The sequence below is a fragment of the Leopardus geoffroyi genome, chromosome B3 (assembly GCF_018350155.1).
Source record: "Leopardus geoffroyi isolate Oge1 chromosome B3, O.geoffroyi_Oge1_pat1.0, whole genome shotgun sequence".
NCBI classification, from domain to species: Eukaryota; Metazoa; Chordata; class Mammalia; order Carnivora; family Felidae; genus Leopardus; species Leopardus geoffroyi.
In genome coordinates, this window is record NC_059337.1 from 136,606,530 (window position 1) to 136,629,418 (window position 22,889).

Here is a 22,889-nt window from a genome sequence, read left to right on the forward strand (position 1 = left end):
TACGACATTTTTAAGATCAGAAAAGTTCAAAGAATAACACTATGAACATATCTGTAGCCACCTAGATTTAATAATTGTTAGTAATTAGCCATTATTTTAACTTTATATATGTGTATGTAAATTATTTGTTGTTTTTTAAGCATAGTAACATAGGAATAATTACAGCTGATGTGAAAATCAAATAGTGACGATTTGGCAAGGTGCAATGTTTGCCTCTTTTGGGCTTATTACTATTTATCAACAACAAAAACTGCTTCAATTAGTTTGCTCATTGAATATGAGTCTTAAAGATGCAAAAATTACAAGAAGTTTCTTGGCAATGGAAATAGCCATTCTGTTGTCCTATTACACTCTGCTTCTGTGGGGGAGAAAGAAATTATTGAGTCTTTTGTTTTTGTATGTGTGTGACAGTGTCTCAACTGGTAAATAATTTAGGTCAGCACTGGTTGTTGTGTGGTTTCCATCTGAACTATGGAACAAAAGATGTAGCACAAGATCTACATTTCCAAGACAGTTTGTTGCCGAAGTGATAAAAATGAACTGAGAATAAGTACTACAAGGTTAGACTTTGGGCTAGGCTACCAGATATCTAACCTTACCTTAGTACAGTTGGATTCTTGAGTTGTATACAAGTACAAGAAAGTCTACCAGTACTTTTATGTCATAATTTCTCCATTATTGACTTCTTATTTATCTTTTTGTTATTTTATCTCCACAAATTTAAAAAAGTATTTTAAACCTTTTGTATTTGTACTTTATACTCATATGGAAAAACACAGATTTTAGGTGTATGGGGAACATCTCCCACCATGTTTACCACCATGATTACCTCCTCCTTCTACCCCAAAGGTAACCACTAAGTTGACCTCCAACATCCAAGATTAGTTTTGCCTATTTCTGAATTGTATATAAATGGAATCATACATTATTTGTGTGTGTGTGTGTGTCTGTGTGTATGTGCATGTGATTGGTCTATGGGTTGAGCATAACTGTGTTTTGTTCATTTTTATTGCTACATATATTCTACAAAATTAATGCACTACAGTGTATGTATTGATTTTACTATTAATGGATATTTGGGTTGTTCCAACTTTTTGGCTATTACAAGTAATGCTGCTCTGAACATTCTTCTATGTATCTTTTGGTGTGTGCATGCACACATTTCTGTTAGATATATGCCCATGGTGGGATTGCTGGATCAAAGGGTGTGCACATATGTAATTTTTACATCTACCCGCCCCCCCCCCGCCCCAGCATATATCTAATTTTAATGGATGATGGCAAACAGTTTTCCAAAAAGGGTTGTACTAAACTATATTCCTATTACCAGTATATGAGAGTTATTTTTGTCTGTATTCCACATTTGGGGCAATACTTGATTTGTTTTCAAAATTTTACCTTTTACATTTAGATGTATCTTAAATTAATTTTTCTGTATGGTGTGAGGTAACGGTCAATTTTTTCCTCTATGGATAGTCAGTGGACTCAACATCATTTATTGAAAAGATTGACCTCTTCTTACTGCTTGGTACATTTTTATCATAAATCAAGTATTTATTTAAGGATGGTTCTCTGGGGTCTTTATTTAGTTTAATTAGTATATTTTTCTTTTCCCCAAAGCCACACTGAATTAATGTAGTTTAATAATAAAACTTTATATCTTTTAGTGCAAGTCTTTCTACCTTGTTATTATTTTTCTCTTCCTTGTCTCCCCCTGATTTCTCTTCTTCCTGTTCTTTCTCCTTCTCCTTATTTTCTTCTTCCTACTTCAAAGTTATTCCTAGCTATTTGCTAAGTTAAAGAGTTAAGTTAAACACACACAAACACACCTGAACTACTAGGATTTTGACAGACATTTCCTGGAATCTATAGATCAATATGGGGAACTGACTTCTTTATAGTATTAAATCTTCCAATCCATGTGCATAGCATATCTCATTTATTTAGACTTTCTTTAGTTTCCTTCAATGCTGTTTTACAGTTTTCTGTGTAGATGGTTTACCTATATCTCATGTAGTGTGTTCCTAGGTATTTATTTTTTTGATGTTATTGTCAGTGATACATCTTTGAAAAATTAAACTTTCTAACTCTTTGTTGCTAGTATGTAGACATGCAGGTAATTTTTGTATATTGATTTTGTATCCAGAAAACTTGCAAAATCACTTTTTAATTCTAATAATTTATTTGCAGTTAAAAAAATTCTGTGTGTGCAATTATGTTACTGCTAAATAATAGCAATTTAATGTCTCCTTCTCGATCCTTAAGTCTTTTATGTCTGTTGACTTATTGCACTGGCTGAAACCTCCTTTGCTATGCTGAGTTTTAAGTTCATGGTTTCTTCTTTGACCCATGGGTCATATAGAAGGATGATGACTGATTTCTAAACATATGGGGATTTTCCTTGTGAAAGTTTGTATTGATTTATAGTTTGATTCCTCTGTGGCCAGACAACATACTTTGTATTATTTCATTTCTTTAACACTTTTTACACTTTCTTTAGGGTTGAGCCTGTGGTTATTTTGTAATGTTCTGTATACTTGAAAAACATCTCTTGTATTTGGTAGTTGTTTGCTACTGTGTTCTATATATGTCAAATAAATAAAATTTGTTAATTGTGTAGTTTAAAACTTCTATATCCTTATTGCATCTTTTCTTCTATTGGTTACCAAGGGTAGAATTTTAAGATCTCCTACTATGACTGTAGATTTGTGTATTCCTCCTTGTAGTTCTGCCGATATGTGCATTATTTGGTGCTTACAAATTTAGAATGCAATATTTATTTTTTTCCAACGTTTATTTATTCTTGAGAAACTGAGAGAGACAGAATATGAGTGGGGAGGGGCAGAGAGAGAGGGAGACACAGAATCCAAAGCAGGCTCCAGGCTCTGAGCTGTCACCACAGAGCCTGACATGGGCTTGAACTCACAGACTGTAAGATCATGACCTGAGCTGAAATCAGATGCTTAATTGACTGAACCACTGAGACTCCCCAAGAATGCAATATTTTCTAGTGAATTGAAACTTATATCATTATGAAATGTATGTCTTATCTCTAGCAATGCTTATTTGTGTTAAAATCTACTTTGTCTTAGACTAATATAACTATACCAGCTTTCGTGAATATAGCTGTACCAGCTTTCATGAGTGTTTGCATACTATAACTTTCCACCCTTTTATTTTCAACCATTTTACATTCTTATATTTCATGTGTGTCTTCTGAGCAGCATAGAGTTCTATATTTTAAAGTCAATTTTCATGATTTTTGCCTTTGTTTGGAGCACCTAGTCCATATATATACAATATAATTACTGGCATATTTCATTTTAAATTCACGATTTTTCTGTTTGCTTTCTATTTCTCCTGCCTTTTCTGTGTTCCGTTTTTTTTCTCTCCCTTTTGCTTCTTTTGCACTGATTGAGTATATTTAAGTATTCTGTCTTTGTCTTATTGAATTATTCAATCTTCTGTAGTCTTTTAATTATTACCCTAGAGATTATACCATGCATTCTTGACATATCAGTGTCTAGTATAAAATAGTACTTTTACCGTTTCCTGTAAAATGACAGGTGATTTTAACTTTTTTTTTTTAGCCCTTCCAAACTTCCATGCTATATTCTCTAATTTTTATAATTTTACAACATGTAATTATTATTGGTCCTTGCAGCCAATATTCATTTGATTTTCTTTTTTCTGGCTCCCCCCGCCCCTTTTTATATTTCTAAGCTCCCATCTGGGATTTACTTATTTTTCCTTAATAATACGTTTTTATATTTCCTTTAGTGCCCTTCTACTGGGGATAAATTTTCTCAGTGTTTGTTTGAAAACATCTTTATTTTGCCTTTATTTTTTAAAGCTATTTTCTTAGTATATGGAATTCTATAACAGTGATTTTCTTTTCATACTTTGAAGATATTTCATGATCTTCTCATGTTCATTGTTTCTATTGAGAAGTCAGCTGTCATTGTTAGTCTTTTGAAGGTAAATTGCCTTTTGTATTTTGCATTTTTTCTATTTTGTTGAAATTTAAAAAAATATCTTTTCTCAGTTTTATTGAGAAATAATTGACATACATCAATGTAAGAGTTCAAGGCATACGGCATGATGGTTTCATTTACATATATTGCTATTATTACAGTAGCTTCAGCTAACCTCCATCATCTCATATAGATATAATATAAGGAAAAGAAAAGAAAAGAAAAGCGAAAAAAAAGAAAAATATTCTCCTTGTATTGGGAACTCTTAGGATTCACTCTCTTAACAACTTTCCTACATATCATCTGGCAATGTTAACTGTATTCATCATGTTTTACATCACATCCCTACTACTTATGTGTCTTATAACTGAAAATTTGTACTTTTTGACCACCTTCCTCTAATTCCTCCTCCCCACCCCACCTCTGGTAACCATGTCTGATCTCTTTTTCTCTTTTTCTATGATCCCACATATAAGTTTTTTTTTTTCAATGTTTATTTATTTTTGGGACAGAGAGAGACAGAGCATGAATGGGGGAGGCGCAGAGAGAGAGGGAGACACAGAATCGGAAACAGGCTCCAGGCTCTGAGCCATCAGCCCAGAGCCTGACGCGGGGCTTGAACTCACCGACCGCGAGATCGTGACCTGGCTGAAGTCGGACGCTTAACCGACTGCGCCACCCAGGCGCCCCAATCCCACGTATAAGTGAGATCATACAGTATTTGTCTTTCTCTGTCTGACCTATTTCACTTAACATAATGCCTTCAAAGTCCATTCATGTTATTGCAAATGATAGGATTTCCTCATTTTTAATGGGCTAAATAATATTCCATTGTGTGTGTATATCACAACTTTACTCATTCATCTCTTGGTGTGCACTTAAGTTATTTCCATATCTTGGCTATTGTAAATAATGCTGCTCTTTTACATTCATGCAGATATCTTTTTGAGTTAGTGTTTTTATTTCCTTTGGATATATTCCCAGAGGTAGACTTGCTGGATCATATGATAGATTTATTTTTAATTTTGGGGGGATACTCCATATTGTTTTCCTTAGCGGTTGTACCGATTTACAATTTGACCAACAGTGCAAGGAATCCTTTTTCTCTACATCCATGTTAACATTTATTATCTCTTGTCTGTTTGATCATGGCCATTCTAACAGGCATGAGATGATACCTCACTGTGGAATTTGCATTTCCCCAGTGACTAGTGATGTTGAGCATCCTTTCATGTGCCTGTTGGCCTTTTGTATATCTGCTTTTAAAAAATGTCTATTCAGCTATTCAAGTCCTTTGTACATTTTTTAAATTGGGTTATTGTATAGATTCTTTATGTAGATTCTAATCCCTTATCAGATATATGGTTTGCAAATATTTTTTTCCATTCCGGAGGTTGTCTTTTCACTTTGTTGTTTCTTTTGCTGTACAGAAGCTTTTTAGTTTGAGGTAGTTTGATTTTGTTGCTTATGCTTTAGGTGTCATATCCAAAAAATCATTACCAAGACCAATGTTAAGGAGCTTTATTCCTATGTTTCCTTCTACGAGTTTCGTGGTTTCAGGTCTTACATTTAACTCCTTAATCCATTTTGAGTTAACATTTGTGGGTAGTATAAGGTTGTGGTTCAGTTTCATTCTTTTATATATGAATGTCAAATTATACCAGCACCATTTTATTGAAGAAATTGTCTTTGTCCATTGAAGCATTCTTTTTTTTTTTTTTTTTTTTAATTTTTTTTTCAATGTTTATTTATTTTTGGGACAGAGAGAGACAGAGCATGAACGGGGGAGGGGCAGAGAGAGAGGGAGACACAGAATCGGAAACAGGCTCCAGGCTCTGAGCCATCAGCCCAGAGCCTGACGCGGGGCTCGAACTCACGGACTGCGAGATCGTGACCTGGCTGAAGTTGGACGCTTAACCGACTGTGCCACCCAGGCGCCCCCCATTGAAGCATTCTTGACTCCCTCGTCAAATATTAGTTGGCTGTATACGTTTCAGTTTATCTCCTGGCTTTTCATTCAGTTTCATTGGTTTATTTGTCTGTTTCTATGCAGTACCATACTGTTTTGATTACTATAGCTTTATAATATAGTTTGAAATCAGGGAGTGTGTTGCCTCCTATTTTGTTCTCCTTTCTTAGGCTTTCTTTGTCTATTTGGGGTCTTCTGTGGTTCCATATATATTTTGGGAGTGTTTTTTCTACCTCTGTAGAAAATGACATTGGAATCTTGATAGGGGTTGCATTGAATCTATAGATGGCCTTTGGTAGCAGTGATAGTTTAATAATTATTCCTCCAATCCATGGACATGCAATACCTTTCTATTTGTGTCTTTGGTTTCTTTAATTATTGTCTTATGGTTTTCTGTTTAGAGATTTTTCACCTCTCTGGTTAAATTTATTCCTAATAATGTTATTGTTTTTGATGCTATTGTAAATGGGATCAGTTTTTTAAATTTCTTTTTCAGAAAGTTCATTGTTAATGTATAGAAATGTTACTTATTTTTATATGTTAATTTTTGTATCCTGCAACCTTATTGAAGTCATTGGTTAGATATAGCAGATTTTTGGTTGAGTCTTTAGGATTTTCTATATAAAAATCATGTCACCTGCAAATAGGGATAATTTTACTTCTTCCTTTCCAATTCTGATACCTTTTATTTCCTTTTCTTGCCTGATTGCTCTAGCTAGGATTTCCAGTACTATGTTGAATAGGAGTGGTGAGAATGGGCACCCTGTCTTGGTCCTGATCTTAGGGGAAAGGTTTTCAACCTCTGATTGCTGAGTATGTTGTTAACTGTTGGGCTTGTCACATATGGCCTTTAGTATATTGAGATATTTCTGGCGTGTAGTTTAAGACTTTTTGTCATGAATAGATGTTAAATTTTGTCGAGGGCTTTTTATGTGTCTATTGAAATGATCATATGACTCTTTTCTTTCATTCTATTAAGTGATGTATCACATTAATTGATTTGCATATGTTGAGTGATCCTTGTATCCCAGGGATAAATCCTACTTGATCATGGTAAATGATACTTTTATTAGCTACTGAATTTGGTTTGCTAGTATTTGCTAGTATTGCTGACAATTTTTGCTTCTATATTATTCAGGGATATTGGCCTATAGTTTTCTTTTCTAATAGTGTCTTTTCTGGTTTTGGTATCAGGATAATACTGGCCTCATAAAATGAGTTTGGGAATGTTCTGTCCTCTTTGATTTTTTTTGGAAGTGTTTGAGAAAGATTGGTGTTTTCTTCTTTAAATGTTTGGGAAAAGTCATCAGTGAAGCCATTTGTTTCTGGGCTTTTGTTCATTGGGCGATTTTTGATTACTAATTCAATCTCCTTACTAATAGTCTATTCAGATTTTTTATTTCTTTTTGATCCAGTCTTGGTAAGTTGTATGTTTCTAAAAATTTTTCCATTTCTTCTAGGTTGTCCAGTTTGTTGACATACAGTTGTTCACAGTAGCCTCTCACAATCCTTTGTATTTCTGGGGTATCAGTTATAATGTCCCTTTTTTCATTTAAAATTTTGTTGATTGGGGTCTTCTCTTTTTTTTTCCTTGGTTAGTCTAGTTAAGGATTTGCCAGTTTTGTTTATCTTTTCAAAGAAACAACTCTTAGTTTGGTTAAGCTTTTCTATTGTTTTTCTGTTCTTTATTTCACTTATTTTTGCTCTACTCTTAATTATTTCCTTTCTTTTGCTGACTTGGGGCTCAGTTTTTTTTCTTTTTCTAGTGCGGTTAGGTTTTTTATTTGTAATTTTTCTTGCTTCTTAATGTAGGCATTTATTACTGTGAACTTCCCTTTTAAAACTGCTTTTACCACATCTCATAGGTATGTTTCCATTTGTGTCTCAGGAAACTTTTATTTCCCCTTTAATTTCTTCTGTGACCCATTGGTTGTTTAATTTCCATGTGTTTATGATTTTTCCATTTTTCTTCTTGTTACTGATTTCTAGTTTCATGTTGTTGTGGTCAGAGGAGGTATGTGGTATGATTTCAATCTTCTTGAATTTGCCAAGACTTGTTTTGTGGCCTGTTTCTCTATATATGTGGCTTGTATATATGGCCTAGCTTGGAAAATGTTCCATGTGTGCTTGGGAAGAAAGTGTATTATACTGTTGTTGGATAGAATGTTCTGTACATGTCTGTCATGTTCATTTGGTCTATAGTGCTCAAATATGCAGTTTTTTATTGATTCTGTCTGGATGATCTATCCGTTGCTGAGAGTAGGTTTTCTTTATTTTTTTATTTTTTATTTTTTCAGTAGCTTTACTATGATACATCTAGTTGTGATATTATTTATGTTTGTCTTTTTGGGAGGTTCATAGGACTTCTTGGCTTGATATCTCTTATCAGTTTTGGGAAATTGTTAGGCATTATCTCTCTCTTGTTGGTGTGTATAATAATTTATTTAAAGGCATATTCCATATATAGCAAGGTGCACAAGTATCAAGTGCATGGCTGGATCAATTTTGACAAATGCATAATGCTCATTTAATCATTACCCACATAAACATAATAGAATGTTTCCATCACCCCAGAAAGTAATGGCATGACTCTTAACAGTTAATGCCCTTTCTTCCACTCTGATGTAGTCACTACTCCTGTTTATGTATAATTCCTATATTCATATAATTCAGGGATTTATATAAGTAGAGATCAAAGTATGTATTCTTTTATATCTGACTTCTTCGCTCAACATAATGTTACTGAGATTAATTTGTATTGTTGAGGATATTAGTAGTTCTTTTTATTGTTAAAAGTAAGTATTCCACTGCATGAACATACCACAATTTTGTTTTGTTTTGTTTTGTTTTGTTTTGTTTTCAACTCTGATATTGATGTACATTTGGTTTGTTTTAAGTTTATGGCCAACATACATGAAGCTGCTATGAACGTTTTATACAGATCTTGTGTGGGCATATGCATTCATTTTTTTGGGGTATATACTTCTAAAAGTGGAATTGCTGGGTCATAGGGTTTTTAAGAAAATTCTAAACAGCTCTGTAAAGTGTTTATGCCATTTTATATTTCACTCAACGATATATGAGAGTTTCAGATACTATACACCCTTGCTAACACTTTGCAGTGTTTTAAATTTTAGCTATTCTGGGGGGTGTGTATCTCATTGTGGTTTTATTTTTTTTTTTAATTTTTTTTAATTTTTTTTTTTAAATTTTTTTTCAACGTTTATTTATTTATTTTTGGGACAGAGAGAGACAGAGCATGAACGGGGGAGGGGCAGAGAGAGAGGGAGACACAGAATCGGAAACAGGCTCCAGGCTCCGAGCCATCAGCCCAGAGCCTGATGCGGGGCTGGAACTCACGGACCGCGAGATCGTGACCTGGCTGAAGTCGGACGCTTAACCGACTGCGCCACCCAGGCGCCCCATGCCTTTTTTTTTTTTAATCTTTATTTATTTATTATTATTATTTTAATTTTTTCAACGTTTATTTATTTTTGGGACAGAGAGAGACAGAGCATGAACGGGGGAGGGGCGGCGAGAGAGGGAGACACAGAATTATTTTTGGGACAGAGAGAGACAGAGCATGAACGGGGGAGGGGCGGCGAGAGAGGGAGACACAGAATCGGAAACAGGCTCCAGGCTCTGAGCCATCAGCCCAGAGCCTGACGCAGGGCTCGAACTCACGGACCGCGAGATCGTGACCTGGCTGAAGTCGGACGCTTAACCGACTGCGCTACCCAGGCGCCCCTAATCTTTATTTATTTTTGAGAGAGAGACAGCGTGTGAGCAGGGGAGGAGCAGAGAGAGAGAGGGAGACACAGAATGCGAAGCATGCTCCAGGCTCCAAGCTGTCAGCACAGAGCCTGACGCGGGGTTCGAACTCACGACCTGTGAGATCATGACCTGAGCCGAAGTCTGACGCTCAACCGACTGAGCCACCCAGGTGCCCTTGTTTGCCTTTTTTATTATTGTTATACAGTTTTTTTTTTTTTTTTTTTTTTGTCGTTTGGTAGGAGTCATATGTTAGATTTATATATTGCAAATATTTTCTTTCAATCTAGGATTGCTGTTTTACTCTCCTAACAGTGTCTTTTGATGAGCATGAGTTTTTAATTTTGATAAACTTAAATTTATCATTTTTTCATTTATGGTTAGTGACTTTTTGTTCTAAGAAATATGTACCTTCTCCAAGGTCATGAAGATAGTCTCCCTTGTTTTCTTTTGGAAGCTTTTACTTCAGCTTGCACATTTAGGTGTATGCTTCATTTAAGTTTAATTTTTTTTTTTTTTAACATTTATTTACTGTTGAGAGAGCACGAGCAGGGGAGGGGCAGAGAGAGAGGGAGACACAGACTCTGAAGCAGGCTCCAGGCTCTGAGGTGTCAGCACAGAGCCTGATGCGGGACTGGAACCCACAAACCGCTAGATCATGTCCTGAGCGGAAGTCGGACACTTAACCGACTGAGCCACCCAGGCTCCTCCATTTAAGTTTAATTTTTGTGTGTGGTAGGTATGATTCATTTATTTCCTTATGGTTTGTTCTAGCACCCGTTGTTAAAAAGTTTATCCTTTTTCTTATATTGGCTTATATTGGCCTCTTGGTCATATATATGTGAGTATATTTCTGGAGTCTATTTTGTTTCATTGATCTGAATACCAGTACAAACTATGTTAAATAATTTGGCTTTATAGTCTTGAAGTCAGATACTGCAAGTCTGTTTTTCTTCTTTGATCATCTTCCCTATTTTATGTCTAATGCATTTCCATATAAATTTTAGTATCGGCTTTCATTTCTGCAAAAATGATTCTGCTGAGATTTTGATCTGTATTGTGTTAAATCTGTAATTCTATTAGGAAAAAACTGACATCGCAAAAATATGTTTTCTAATCCATGAACATGATATATTTCTTCATTATTTAAGTCTTCATTATTTAAGTCTCTCAACAGTGTTCTGTAGTTTTCAGTGTAGAATTTTTGTATTTCTTTTGTTAAATTAGTTGCTAGATATTTGATTTTTTTTGTTGCTGTTGTAAATGGCATTATTTAAAATATTAACTTCCATGTGTTTATTAACAGTATGCAGAAATTCAGTCGATTTTTGCATATTCATCTTTATCCCATGACTTTGCTAAATTCAGTTATTAGTTCTAGTAGTTTGTTGGTTAGTCGGATTTTCTATATAAATGTGGTCATCTGTAAAGACAAATTTGCTACTTTCTAATTTTGTTAACATTTATTGTTGTTTGTTTGTTTCATTGCCTAGCACTTTCAGAACAATGTTGAATAGAGGTGGTAAGAATGGCCACCATTGCTTTGCTCCTAACTTTAGAGAATATTTCACCATTAAGTGTGGGTTTAGCTCTTGGGTTTTGCAGATATCCTTTATGGTCAGTTTGAAGACATTTTGTTTTATTTCCAGTTGATTGAGAGCTTTATCCAGGAAAGGTATATATTTTTTTTTTTTTTTACAAATACTTAGATGAACTAAAACAAGAACAACAGAGAAGAAAACAATAATAATTATGTATTTCATTGCTTTCTGCCCTTGTCTTTACTATTTTCTTCCTTTTCTTTTTTTGAATTTAATTTTCTCTTCTTTCTTTTCCCTAGCTTCTTGAAGTGAAAGCTTAAATTGTTGGCTTTCAACATTAATTTTTTCTAATTTTCCATTTAAGGTTATCAGTTTCCCTCTAAACTCTACATTAGCTGTATCCCACAAATTTTGGTTTGTTGTGTTTTTACAGTCATTGATTTAAAAATATTTAAAAATTTCTAGTGCTAGATCTTTCTTTGCCTGTGTTATTTAGAAGAATCTTTTCAGATATTTGGGTTCTAATAATTTTTTGTTTTGATTTCCACTGTAATTGCACTGTAATCTGAATTTTTTTTAAGACTTTAAAGATGTTATTCCATTGTTTCTGATAATGAAACAAATTATCAGACAGAAATTAGACATCATTCTTATGATTGTATCCCTAAATGTAATATATTTTTTCTCTGCCTCTTTTAAAGATTTTTTCTTGATTTTCAGTGCTTCGTAATGATACTAAATTTCATATAGTTTCATTATGATCTGCTTAAGAGTAAAGGTCTTTTTATTTATTCTATATGAGTTTCGTTGGGCTTCTTGAGTCTGTGGTTTCATGTTCTTCTTCAGTGTTTGAAAAATGTTGGTTGTTATCCTCTACAGATATTTATTGTGACCTTTCTTTGTCACCTCTCATCTTAGGATTTAAAAAAATATTTTCTATTGTTTCAGAGGTCTCAGGTATTCCATCCCCCACTGCCCTGCTTTTGGGGAGGGGGGAAAGTTTGTCTGTGCTTTAGTTGGGTTTATATTAATCTGTCCTCAAGTTTACTAATGCTTTCTTCTTCTGTGGCCAATATTTCTTAAAAGTTACATATATTCATCTTTCTGTGCTACACTCTGAATCTTGCTTCTGACTTGTCTTCCTGTTCACTAATCCTTTAGCCGCCCAATTGTATTTTTAGTTTTGTTCACTGTATTTTTAAGTTCTAGAATTTCCATTTGGTGCTTTAAAAAAGAAATTCCAATTCCCTGTTGATATTTTTAAACTTGTCTTTTACTTTATAGAACATATTAAGCATAGTTATTTGAAAGTTAGTTGGTTTCTGATAACTCAATTTTTGAATCTCTGAAAATTCTGATTTTATTGTTGTTTCTTTTGTTTACTTGTCTTGTGTGTGTGTGTATAAATTTATTCATTCATTATTTATACATATATATATTTATATTTGTATATATATTATAAATTGTGTGCAAGCCGATAGAAAAACTGTAGAGCTAATTTGAGGTTTAGAAGATTATATTTCTTCAAACAGGATTTGCTTTTGCTTCTGGAAATTTTGAGGCTATGGACATTAGCAATCCAGGTCACTTTAGTGCAGCTTAAAAAAAGAAGACCTATGATCAATTCTTGAGATGATTTGAGGCTGGTTCTCAGTCCCTTTGAGGGTTGGTCTAATTCTGGTTCCCCTTTACTCTATGGTGTGGCCTTTTGAGACCTCTGCCCACGTCCTAGGGGGATTTTTAGGTCTCCCATTTTCAATTTTTGTTCCCCTACTTCAAATAGTTTGTTGAAATCTGTTCATCTTGTGGGATTGGCATATAGAGAAATAGGTAAAGAAGGAGGTGTGGCATCAAATGCCAGGTCCACCTTTTGATGATTCCTTCTTTTTTTGGATCATGGCCCCTTAACACCCCCCTAAAGTTCTCTGTTTTTGTTGTTGTTGGTTTTGCTTTTAATCTTGTCCAGTTTTGTAATTGTTCTCAGTAGGAGAATCAGCTTAAATTAATTTGTCTGTCATTTTTGGGGAAATGGAACCTAAACTTTTTTCTTGTAATATTTTCAAGAGTGGAATGTAGGTCATATGTATTTTTTGAGTTCAGGCATATTTAAGAATGTCTTTCTATTTCTTCACACATGAAAGAAGACTGCTTCACTGTGAAAAATATGTAAATATTGCTTCATTATTTTCTGGCATTTAGAATTATAGAAGACAAATCTTAGACAAGTGTGATTTGTCTGTTATAGAAATCCTTTTGGTCGTTCTTAATTCTTGGAGATTTACTTATTAAAAAGATTTTTCTTAAGTATCTTTATGTATGAGTATCTTTTTATTGACTTTCACCAATAACGTTAAGAGTGCTTTCAGATCCCTTTTCAATCTTTTTTAGGAAATTTCTCATTAATGAAATTTTAAATTATTGCTTTTTCAAGTTGGTATGTCCCTCAGGAATACCTATAATTCATAGGTCAAATTTCATTTTCTGTACTGTGTAGCTATTCTAACCACTATTTCCCATACATTTATCTTCTATATTCTTAGCTTCTCAGGTTGGTTTACTGTGTAACTTATTTGACTCCCCCCGCCCCCCAAATCAGCTCTATTTATTGCTTTGAATTAGGATTTCTAATTCTGCTATTTCATTTTTAGTTTAATTATACTTATCATATCTCTTGTCCAAATTTCTTTTTATCTCATTCTGTTAGCTTCCCATCTCACCATGAATTTCTGTGACTTTCTACTTCTGTTTTTATAGAGGCCATGTGTTCTTACATCAAGTTGCAGATGCTATAATACCTTCCTAAAATATTTTGACTCATAGACTAGATAATTTTCAGACATGTTTTCTCTCAAGTGTCTGCATAATATTTCCTTTCCTTTGAAGTATATGTTTGGTTGGTCCTTCACTTTTTTCTTTTTAAAATCAATTTTGCTGGTCCCATTAGTGGCCAGGTGAGTATGGACTGTGCCTCATGGTGGTGCTGTCCTGGCCCATGCAGCAGCCAGGTGGGCCTGAACCAGGACTTAAGTCCCACCAGTGGGGACCATCTTGTGCATGGCTTCCATCTCTTCACCCTAAGGGTGCAGAGGCCTGTGCCAGGCTAGGGCTGTTGGGTCTCTTGGGCCAGATGCACATGTATCTTTGCCTAAGGGAGCCCCACTTGTGTGAATGAGGAGGCTGTGGCCAGGCGACTGGACCACTGGCCACCCCTGAAGCATCAGCTAGATCGTCATGTGGCCTGATTGCTATGTTCATTCCATATATGTGCAAAGATGCAGGCCTCGATCTCACAACCATGAGATCATGACCTGAGTGGAAACCAAGAGTTAGATGCGTAACCAACTGAGTCACCCAGGCACCCCAGTATAGCTATTTAAAATGGAGAAAGAGATAATTTGACATCTTGAGAAAAGACTCAAAATTGAGTCTTCTGACTGACGAACATGGCATATCTAACCATTTATTTAGGCCTTGTTTAATTTGTGTCAGCAATATTTTCTAGTTTTCAGTGTATAAGTCTTACAGATATTTTGTTAAAGGTATTCCTAAATGTTTTGTGGGTTTTGATACTGTTGTAAGTAGTATTTAAAAATTTAATATTTCTACTTGTTTATTGCCATTATATAGAAATGTAATTGATTTTTCTATTTTGACTTCATATCCAGCAACCTTGCTAAATTCACTTATTAGTTTTTGTAGCTTATTTTTAAGTTCTTAAGATTTTCTATGTACATGATTATACTCTCTGGCAAATTAATATAATTAAAAATTTTTCTTTTTCCTGCCATGCCTCCTTTCCTTCCTCCTTCCCTCTCTCCCGTCCTTTCTTCCTTCTTTTCTTCTTTCCCCCTGTCGCCCCTTCCTTTCTCTCTTTCTTTTCCTCATTGTGCTGGCTCATATCTCCACTTCAGTGTTAAATAGAAGTACTGCAAGTGACTATCTTTGTTTTCTCCCTCTGTCTCTATGGGGCATGTATGCAGCATTAAGTCTGGTGTTAGCTGTAGGCTTTTAACAGATGCTTTTTTTATCAGAGTAAGGAAGTTCCTGTCTATTCTTAGTTTACTGAGAGTTTTTATCATGAGTGAATGTCAATTTTGGTCAAATACATCTTCATCTATTGAGATGATCACATAACTTCTTCCCTTTATTTTGTTAATATGGTAAATTACATTGATTTGCTTTGCATTGTTAATACAACCTTGTATTTCCTTGGATAAACTCCACATTGTCAGCTATATTATATTGCCAGACTCAATTTGCTAGTTTTTGTTAAAATATTTTGCTCCTGTATTTATGAGGGACATTGATCTAGTTTCCTTTTATTATAATGTCATCTGACTTTGTTTCCAGAGTAATGCTGGGCTCATAAAGTGAGTTGGGAAGAGTTTCTTACTGTTCTGTTTTCTGAAAGAAAATTAATTTGTATTATTTATTCTTTAAATAGTTAAGAGGATTCACTTGTGGATCTATCTAGACTTGGGGTTTTCTTTGTAGGAAGGTTTCACATTATGAATTCAATTTAATATTATGTCACATTTTACTTTTCTACTTTTTGTCCAGTCATATTTATAATTTTGTAGTCTGTATTTTGAGGAATAAATGGCATATACATTTTTTCCAACTTGCCAAATTTATTGTCATATCTGTAGAATCTGTAGTGATGTCCTACCTTTTATTCTTGATATTGGTAATTTGTTTTTTTCTCTATTTTTTATTCATCAGGGTAGCTTGAGGGTTTATCAATTTTATTGAACTTTCCAAAGACCCATCATTTGGTTTTATGATTTTCCCTATTGGTTTTTTGTTTCCAATTTCATTGATTTCTGCCTTCTATCTTTGTGATTCCCGCTATAATATTGAGTTTAACTTCTTCTTTTTTCTGCTTTAAGATAGAAGCATAAATTGTTTTTCTATATTGCTAAAATAGAAGCATAAATCATTAATTTGGACCTTTTATGTTCTCTAATTTAAGAGTCTAAAGCCATAAATTTACCTAAAAGCATTGCTTTAGTTTCAGCCCACAAATTTGATATGGTGTGATTACATTGTATTTCAGTACAGAATATTTTCTAATATTCCTTATGACTTTTTCTTTCATTTATGGATTGTTTAGAAGTGTGTTTGTTTAAATGTACATGTTTTTGCTGATTTTCCAGGTATCTTTTTGCTTTTTATTTCTAGTTTAATTCCATGTGGTCAGAAAACTTACACCGTGATTTCACTCCATCCTAAATTTTTGAGCTTTGTGTAATGGACCAGAATACTGTCTCAATACTGAGAGAGGATTGTTGAAATTTACAACACGAATTATGGACTTCTTTCTCTTTTAGTTCTCTCAGTTTTGCTTCATTTAATTTGAAACTCCATCATTAGATACACACATATTTATAATTGTTATGTCATCTTGATGAATTGACTCATCATTGGCAAATATCCTTCTTTATTACTGGTAATATTCTTTGTTCTGGGGTCTACTTGTCTGATATTTATATAGACACTCCAGCTTTCCTGTGATTAGCATTATATTAGTCTGGTATAACTTTTCTGATTACTTTTTTAAAAAAAAATTATTTATTTAAGTAATCTCTACACCCAACATGGGGCTTGAACTCATGACCCCGAGATCAAGAGTCACATGCTCTTTTGACTGAACCAGCCAGATTCCCCTCTGTTTACTTTTAATTTATCTATGTTTATATTTCAAGTGTGTTTCTCACAGGCAGCATTTATTCAGGCCATGCTTTTTGAAAAAGTTAAATGATATTTGACAATCTTGGCCTTTTAGACCATTTACATATAATGTAATTATTGTTTAGGCCATTTACATTTAATGTAATTACAAATAACTTAAGTCTATTATCTTACACTCATTTTCTGTTTGTCCCATCTATTCTTTGTCTCTTTTCTTTTTAATATCTTGTTTTCTTTTTGGTTAATTATTTTTAGCATTCCATTTTATCTCTGTATTAGCTATACCTCCTTTTAAGAAGAATTGCTCTAGGGTTTACAATATGCACCTTTAACTTCACAGTCTACCTTCAAATAATATTATATTAGTTTGCATGTAGTGTAAGAACCCCGTGCACTTTCATGTCCTCCCTCTAATCCTTTTTTTGTTCTTGTTATCAAATATTTACTTCTTTTTTTAAAGTTTATTTATTAATTTTGAGAGAGAGAGAGTGTGTGTGTGGGGGGGGGGTGGCGAGGGGCAAAGAGAGAGGGAGAGAGAATTCCAATCAGGCTCCGTGCTGTCAGCGAAGAGCCTGATGCCTGGCTCGGACTCACAAACTGTAAGATCATGACCTGAGCTGAAATCAAGAGTTTGATGCTTAACTGACTGACCCACCCAGGCGCCTCTCAAATATTTACTTCTATATATATTATTAGTTTCACAATACATGGCTGTTATTTTTGTTTTAAACAGTGAATCATCTTTTAACAACATGCTAATATAAGTAGAAGGTCTTTTGCACTTATTCACCATATTTGCTGTGTCCAGAACTCTTTATGCCTTTGTGTAGGTCCTAGCTTCCATCTGGTATCATTTTCCATCAGCCTTCCTTTAACATTTCTTGTTGTGGAGCCCAGCTGGCAATGAATTCTCTTATCTTGTGTTTGTCTTCAAATAGCCTTTATTTCATATTCATTTTTGAAGGATATTTTCACTGGCTATAGAATTCTAGGTGACAGTTTTTTTCTTTCAGCCTATTAAAGATGTCGTTCCGGGGCGCCTGGGTGGCGCAGTCGGTTAAGCGTCCGACTTCAGCCAGGTCACGATCTCGCGGTCCGTGAGTTCGAGCCCCGCGTCGGGCTCTGGGCTGATGGCTCAGAGCCTGGAGCCTGTTTCCGATTCTGTGTCTCCCTCTCTCTCTGCCCCTCCCCCGTTCATGCTCTGTCTCTCTCTGTCCCAAAAATAAATAAACGTTGAAAAAAAAAAATTAAAAAAAAAAAAAAAAAAAAAAAAAGATGTCGTTCCATTGTCTTCTGGCTTGCATGGTTTCTGGCGAGAAATCAGCGATCATTCTTATCTTTGTTCCCCTGTAAGTAATGTGTCTTTTTTTTCCTGGCTGCTTTTAAGATTTTCTCTTTATCATGTTTTTTTTTTTTTTTTTTTTTTAATTTTTTTTTTCAACGTTTATTTATTTTTGGGACAGAGAGAGACAGAACATGAACGGGGGAGGGTCAGAGAGAGAGGGAGACACAGAATCGGAAACAGGCTCCAGGCTCTGAGCCATCAGCCCAGAGCCTGACGCGGGGCTCGAACTCACGGACCGCGAGATCGTGACCTGGCTGAAGTCGGACGCTTAACCGACTGCGCCACCCAGGCGCCCCTCTTTATCATGGTTTTAAATCAATTTGATTATAATGAGTTTGGTGTGATTTCCTTTGATTTAATTTTGCCTAAGATTCACTGAGCTTCTTAGATCTGTGGGCTTATAGTGTTTATTAGATTTGAAAAATTGTGACCATTGTTTCTTCAAATGTCTTCACTCTTCCCCCCCCCCCCCCCTTTCCCCTTTTGGACTTTTAACCACATGTGCTTTATAATGCCTAATATTTTCCCACAGCTCACTGAAGCTCTATTTTTCTTCCACTGCTACAGTTTTGATAGTTTGTTGTTATGTCTTCTAATTCACTGATCTTTCCTTCTGCATTGTCTAATATGCTATTAAGCCCATTCAGTGAATTTCCCATGTTCTATATTATATTTTTAATTTTATAAATTTCATTTTTCTTTTATTATCTTTCATCTCTATCCTCATTGTGTTCATATTTTCCTTTGAATATGTTTTAAAGTAGCAGTTTTAAAGTCCGTGTTTGCTAACTACCTTGTCTCTATAGTTTCTGGGTTTATTTCTATTGGTCAGTTTTTTTTCCTGATTATGGGTAACATTTTCCTCCCTTTCCAAATATCAGTAATTTTTTAATTGGATTCTGGACTTAATGAGTATTACATTATTGAGTATCTGGATTTTGTTGTCTTTCATTACAGTGTTTTGAGGTTTGTTTTGGCTATCAAGTTACTGGTGGATCAACTTTACACTTTTAAGTCCTGTTCCTATTTTTTGTTAGGGTAAGCCTGGAATAGCCTTGTCCCTAATGTTGGTTTAGCCCTACTGCTAAGGTATGACCTGCTAGAGTCATCTCTGTTGAATGTCCCAGGTTTTCACTGAGTTCCCTTTACTCTGACTGGTTGGAATTTGAATATCTCCCAGTCCTGTATGAGATGTAGGAATTATTCTGCTTACATATCCTCCATAGTTGTTTTCTATGCAGCCTAATGGAGTTTTGCCTTACACGTGTTCTTCTTAGTATAAAGCCAAAGACCCAAAAGGATTCTTGGTCAAATTTCTGGAGCTCTTTCTTCACATAGCTCCCTCTTCTTTGGCACACTACCCAGCCAATACAAGCCACCTTGCCTCTTTAAACTCAAGTTTTTGTAGATGCTTACTTTTCTTCTTCTATGTCCAAGGTCTAGAAATTACTTCTGGGATGAAAGTCATGTTGATTGTAAGACTGACTTTATTGTTTCTCTTTTCTCAAGGATCATTGTCCTACATTACTTAGTCCAGTTTCTGAAAACAGTTGTTTCGTATATATTTTCCAGTTTTCTAGTTGTTTATGGTAGAAAGGCATGTTTAATACCATTTGCTCCATCGTAGTTGGAAGCAGATTTATTACCTACCATGTTTTTATATTATGTTTTTTTGTTTTTATTTTCAAATGAAGGGAGATCCATCATAAGTATATTTGCCATATGGTAAGGTATGTAGATCAATCCTATATCAGAATCAATTGTAGTGCTTTTCCTAATTACAAATACTTGTAATTAGGATCCCTGGGTGGCTCAGTCGGTTAGCATTCAACTCTTGATTTTGGCTCAGGTCATGATCCCAGGCCCGTAGGATCAAGCCCTGCATCAGGCTCCATGCTGAAGCTGGAGCCTGCCTAAGATTATCTCTCTCTTTTACTCTGCCCCTCTCTCCAACTCACATGCTCTCTCTCTCTCTCTCTCTCTCTCAAAAAAAAAAAAAAAAAAAGTAAAGATTTTGATTCAGTAGATCTAACATGATTTTCAGGTATCATATTTTTTAAAATCTTGACAAGTGATTTTTGATACACAAGAAAGGCTAAGAATCCATTTTTTAGTAAGTTTAAATCTAGTGTGACTTTGGTAAACTAAGTGAGGTATCTTACAATCTTTTCTTAACTCAGTGACACTCTGTAAAAATGAAATAGAATATTAGAGGGGTAGGACCTCCTGGATATCCCCACATATAAAGCATTAATTTCTTGAAAAGCAGGAGTCTTTAGAGCCCTGATAAAGTGCTATCGCTGTTGTACATTCTTATTTCTCTGTGCCTTTGCCATAGCAGTTGCTATATATTTTGAATATTACCGCTGTTTCTAAGTGTCAAGATTCTTAATATTTGTAAAGTGATCTGCAAATATTCTCATAATATAGGGATTCAAAAATGGCTAGCATATTTTATCTTGTGTGCTAACTCTGTTTTATTAGTGGCAACTTTCTGAAGCTCAGTGTTGAGAAGGATCCTAAGGCCAGTTCTGGACTCAGCAGGAAGGAAGGCTCTTATGGATTAGTGATATCTGTCATGAGTTTGGGATTGGAGGAATGAGATACTTGCCCCATGTATTTGCAACTCCTATACTTGTTAAAGGCAGTCTTTTTTCTTTCTTTTTTTCTAGATTTCTCTAGTTACACAAGAAAACTTTTTTTGCTACTCTCTATTTTCATCCTGACTTTTCCACATGTAGTAAACAAATTTTATAGTTTTGGAATGCCTATATTCAAATTATTTCTTCATTCATCCATTCCTCACTCATTTCTTCTTTCTTTCTCTCGAACATATAAGCAATATGATACTGTGTTATTAGAGTAGTGGTTTCTGGTCTATATTTCTTATCTTCTTTCTACATAAATTGACCCACTGTGTATTTTTCAAGGTCAATGGCTCTGTTGACCATATTTTCCTAAATTTTAAATCAGACACATAATCTTATACCTGGTCTAACCATAGGCTAGAAGATTTGAAGGTGGAGCACCCCTGGAAAAAAAAACACTTTATATTTGGAGCATAAATTAGGTCTGGAATATTATCAATACATGTTTTTGAATTACAATTGGATTTATAAGTAAGTAAGAATATCCTCTCATCTGCAAATTCTTGTATATTAGGCCGATCATAGTCCTATAAGATTAGAATTTGGTGATTTAGAAAAATGTCCTACTTCCAAATATGTACTTTTATTGCATTTTGTAATGATGGAATATTGTTAGCTAAGTGCTTTGACTTACAGAATCATCTAGATGATGATAAATACTTGTTGTGACTTTCATTCTAATCTATCCCAGATCACTTGTTTCTTATCTATATTCTGCATGCATACTGTGTTAAGGAGTGGGTATTAACAAACTAGCAGACATTAGTCTGTGGGTCCCAATCTGTGGTGTGAGAGAGAGATGTATTTCATCTGGGCAAGAAACTCATCTTTTCAGTCTCCACATTTGCTGGGAATGGGGTGGGAAATGGAATAGTGGAAGTTGCCTTAGCATTCATTTCAGTTATTATCAGTTTGAAACACTTCCTGGTGCCAGAAATCTAGGATGTTCAGCATAGTATACACTACAATGAAAAGAGCAGGTGTTGAGATCCAAGAGATAGAGGTTCTAGTCTCAGCTTGTCAGGTACTAACTCTGTGACCATAGTGAGCTACTTACCTTTTTAACTTTTACTTATTCGTATGTGAAATGAAGTTAATAATCTGCTATACCTATCCTACAGACTTGTTGGCAGGATGAAGTGAAACCATAGATATAAAACCTTCGAGAACTTAATGGTATATATCACTGTGAGCTAATGTTATTGTACCATGTATGCCACATTATATTAGCTTGTCTTTCCCCGTGGGAAAATGTATGGAGTTGTGATATATTTGTTCAATTGTTAAATTTGTCATAGATTAAAAAAAAATGATTATTTTAGGAAGCCTTCCTCTGATGGTTCTATTTAGGAAAAAGAAAACTAGTGTAATATTTGCTATGCCTTTACTAAGGCACAAGTAATTTCAATGAGAAGTATTCATCAGCTATGCTTTGCTTTACAGCTTGGAATCCCATCCACTGCCAGCACATTGAATGCCACAATGCAATTAACAAGCCAGCTGTGAAGGTACTGTTTTATTAGACCTGGTGCCATATTGTATTGTCAGTGGTCAAATTATCAGGAGCAAACTGCTGAATGAAATGGAGTAGATCACATCCTTCTCTGTAAAGCAAAGGCCTGTGCTCTGTAGTAATCTCAAGCATCTCTGTGTTCAATCTGACTGTACTTGGGTGGGTTGGTTCAGGACAGAGCAATGAATAGTGGTGCCTGCAGGTTTGGCTATGATTTCATGGTCAACTGCTGTGTAGCAATGAGTAATTATCAGAGTACTCCTGGTGAAACACTTATATAGTCCTTATTTGGCTTCTGTCTGAGCTAATAAACTCAGGGAAATGTACTTTGCCCCTGTTTCACTCATTTCAAATTATGAGTGTCTAGTGTATGACTCCATGAATTCAAGTGTCATAGAAAAACTTGATAAAATTGGTAAGTCTTAGCTCAGATCACA

General features: G+C 34.8%; 1 protein-coding gene across 22 annotated transcripts in view; it reads left to right on the forward strand.

Moving 5' to 3' along the window:
- The window catches only part of UNC79 (unc-79 homolog, NALCN channel complex subunit), a 266,052-nt gene that overhangs the window by 77,445 nt on the left and 165,718 nt on the right, over positions 1–22,889 (forward strand). For all 22 annotated transcript variants that reach the window (XM_045451926.1, XM_045451924.1, XM_045451927.1 and 19 more), the window contains one exon: positions 22,383–22,447. In XM_045451926.1, coding sequence (XP_045307882.1) covers positions 22,383–22,447 — 65 coding nt within the window. The remainder of the gene's footprint in view (positions 1–22,382; positions 22,448–22,889) is intronic.